The sequence below is a fragment of the Larimichthys crocea genome, chromosome VII (genome assembly GCF_000972845.2).
Source record: "Larimichthys crocea isolate SSNF chromosome VII, L_crocea_2.0, whole genome shotgun sequence".
Taxonomy (NCBI): Eukaryota; Metazoa; Chordata; class Actinopteri; family Sciaenidae; genus Larimichthys; species Larimichthys crocea.
In genome coordinates, this window is record NC_040017.1 from 21,206,580 (window position 1) to 21,209,426 (window position 2,847).

A 2,847-nucleotide genomic window follows, 5' to 3' on the forward strand; every position below is an offset into this window, starting at 1 on the left:
TACTTGTTGGATAAATTCATTGACTGTTTGATTTGTTGAAGAAAAATACAGAATATCACCAGACTTATTGTTTTTAAAAATAATTATTTTTCCACCATTTTCAAACAACAAAAATGTTTAAAAACAGTAAAATAGATGTTTATTTTTCCACCCTCACATTGTGCTGCGTTACAAATATTAAAATTTAAAAAACTAAAAAAAAAAACTTCAATAAAAGCAAACACACATTCTGTCGTAACAGGTGTAGGAAACTGTATAATTCATCTTTACTTCTTAAATAAAATTCACTAAAGGTCTAGGTCTCCTTGTGAGGCGGACCGTCTGAGATGAGAGTCAGTGATCAAATCAATGAGCCTGCAGCCGAGAGAATTCCACATGAGGCTCGTGGTGGATGGCCCAGCATCCCTCCTCATGTTGCCTGCCGAGGTGGATGAGGTTTTGCTGAAGAGAACGCCCACAGAGAGTACCAACGGTACAGGCTTGTTGATGTCGAACAAAGTACAATACAGAACGGCTGTGCAGAGAAAAGCCCTCTGTGAAGTTAAGGCGAACAAAGGAATCAGCTGTCGTTTTTCTGGCCTTTGCACGAGCTGCCGCTCTGATCACGTCTCAGTCTCCAGAAGTTGCGCTCTCGTCACCTGCTGCTTTCCAGTTTTTCCTGCTCTTCTTTTTTGAATTTGGCCCTGAATCTGAGTCTTTGTGGGAGTCCTGTTTTCGTTTTTTGCGACTGTGAGTCCGTCTTTCTCTTTCTTCTTCATCATTACTGTCCCCTGAGCTGCTGTCCTCATCTCTCCCTCTGGTTTTTGCAGTTTTTTTGTTTTTATGTCGACTTTTAGTCCTTTTACTCCTCTGCTTCTCTTTGGTGGCACTGCTGTCATCACTGCTGCTCGAGGAAACCGCTCTTTTACGCTTTCCCTCCTCCTCTTTTTTCTTCTTTTTCTTCTTTTTCTTTCGAGAGGATTTTTTTGAACGTTTCGATAAGCTTGCTTCTGTGTCAGATTTGGACTTTTTCATTTTGTGGCGGCCGATCTTCTTTGTGGAGCTGCTTTTTTCACTGAAGAAAAAAACAAAATGAAAAATTAAATGGTGTGAAGGGAAAAATTCATCAGTTTACTTGACCTAAGGGGAACTACTCAAGTAGTGAAAACATCTTTATTATCTCATCTGGGGCTCTGGAGGAGTTCGCTAAAGTAAAAAAATAAAATAAAATAAAAACCTTCATGATGTTATCAGGGTTATCTCAGCTTCAGCTTGGAGAGCTCATTTAAACAAAAATCCTTTTAATGTTATCCTGCATTTTTTAAAACTAAAATTCAACTTGTCTCTTCTCTTATTAGTTACTTCCACTATTATTGTCCACGAATGATTTAAAATTGCAGGGTAGGGCGATGAAGCTTTATCGGCTTCTGATTGGGGGCATGCCCAAAAAAGTTGGAGAACTACTGTTATGGGAGGTGTTGTATCAAGATTTTTTGGAGCAGGATTCTCAGGATTAAAAGCCAGGATATCTCGACCTCTAATTCTAACAAGATTTTCTCTTGCACTACTCCCAACTTTATGGACGTACAGTGCTGAATCTAATCTCTTGCTTATTTGTTGTATTTTTGCTTACCTGTCACTTTCAAACTCCTCCGGATAAAGCTCCTTGAAGCCACTATGTCCCCACCTGTGATGTAAACAATGAGATGAAGATGTCAATTTGTCATTCTTGTCAAGCTCCTCTACATTTACAGTATATTATAATGTAAATAAATGAGCACCGCCTCTGATGAGGAAAAAAATAGGATGAAGAACTTAGATGAAGATTTAGTCATGTACTGCACCTGTCGGGATCATTGGATTCAAAGTCATAGAGTTTCCGTGTCCAGTAACGAGCCTCTCTGTCGTCGTGTTCGGAGACTCGCTCTCTGGTTTGATCTGGTACTCGATCACAGTGCATCTGGCCCCTGGAAAACAAACATCATCAATAAATCAAACAGCGACATACAGGAACAGCTCTCTACACTGAGAGCTACATTATGAAACATAGTCCCAAATTAACTTAGGTGTCACTTTGGTGTTCAGGTAGCTCAGATTAAACTGGGACATTCACTGTTCCTACCTCACGCTCTCTGTACCGGACAAATGTTTGTGGTGGGACGTTTGGACCTGCCAGCCTCGCATTTTCCACATCTCCATCTCCTCCTGGATCTGCGGTGGGTCAATATGAGTAAGTACATAAAAGGCTGCCCGCACATACACAAACACACACCAACAACTTCCTTTGAATTCACCAAAAAACATTCAAGTTTACGGGATTTTTTTTACAGAAGTTAAACACATTTCTCAAGCCTTCAAATGACAAATTTCCATTTGTGAAACATTCAGTTGGTAAACCTGCCCAATGCTGCTAAACATCAGTTTTATTATCAAACACTCATAACCCAATGATACTTGTAATCAGAGTCTGAAACTGGATCAGTGAAAGAGAAAAGGCTTAATCTACGCATAGGTCAAAAACAAACAATTTCTATTCTCTAAGAGTTCTCTTCTGGAGAGAAAATCATCAGCTACTTTAATAACTTTTAATGAATTAAGTCAGTCTAATTGTAGATCAGTAGTTCAAGGACGGGAGAGACAAGGACGTGAGAAACAGGCCTGGGAAGAGTTATTTTGATACATAATGTTCATTGTTGAGCAGACTCATCAGTGAGGGAGGTGTCTGAGACAGCCCATTTTTTAAAAATGTCTCAATGCGGCGTCTATGTATATGTCTATGATCTATCCTAACTAAAGGAGAGTCTATGGCGGAAAGATGGATAAGGACGGACTTTTAGGGGGGAACATTTCATTTTAAAAAGTTGCCCG

The 2,847-nt window shown here is 39.7% G+C and overlaps 1 protein-coding gene across 2 annotated transcripts in view; it reads right to left on the reverse strand.

Moving 5' to 3' along the window:
* Positions 1 to 249: 249 nt before the first annotated feature.
* The window catches only part of nkapd1 (NKAP domain containing 1), an 11,017-nt gene continuing 8,419 nt past the window's right edge, over positions 250 to 2,847 (reverse strand). For both annotated transcript variants that reach the window (XM_019266405.2, XM_027280948.1), the window contains exons 3-6: positions 2,102 to 2,190; positions 1,824 to 1,946; positions 1,613 to 1,666; positions 250 to 1,054 (exon numbers count right to left, since the gene is read on the reverse strand). In XM_019266405.2, the coding sequence (XP_019121950.2) occupies positions 610 to 1,054; positions 1,613 to 1,666; positions 1,824 to 1,946; positions 2,102 to 2,190 (711 nt within the window). In that variant the 3' untranslated portion in view covers positions 250 to 609. The remainder of the gene's footprint in view (positions 1,055 to 1,612; positions 1,667 to 1,823; positions 1,947 to 2,101; positions 2,191 to 2,847) is intronic.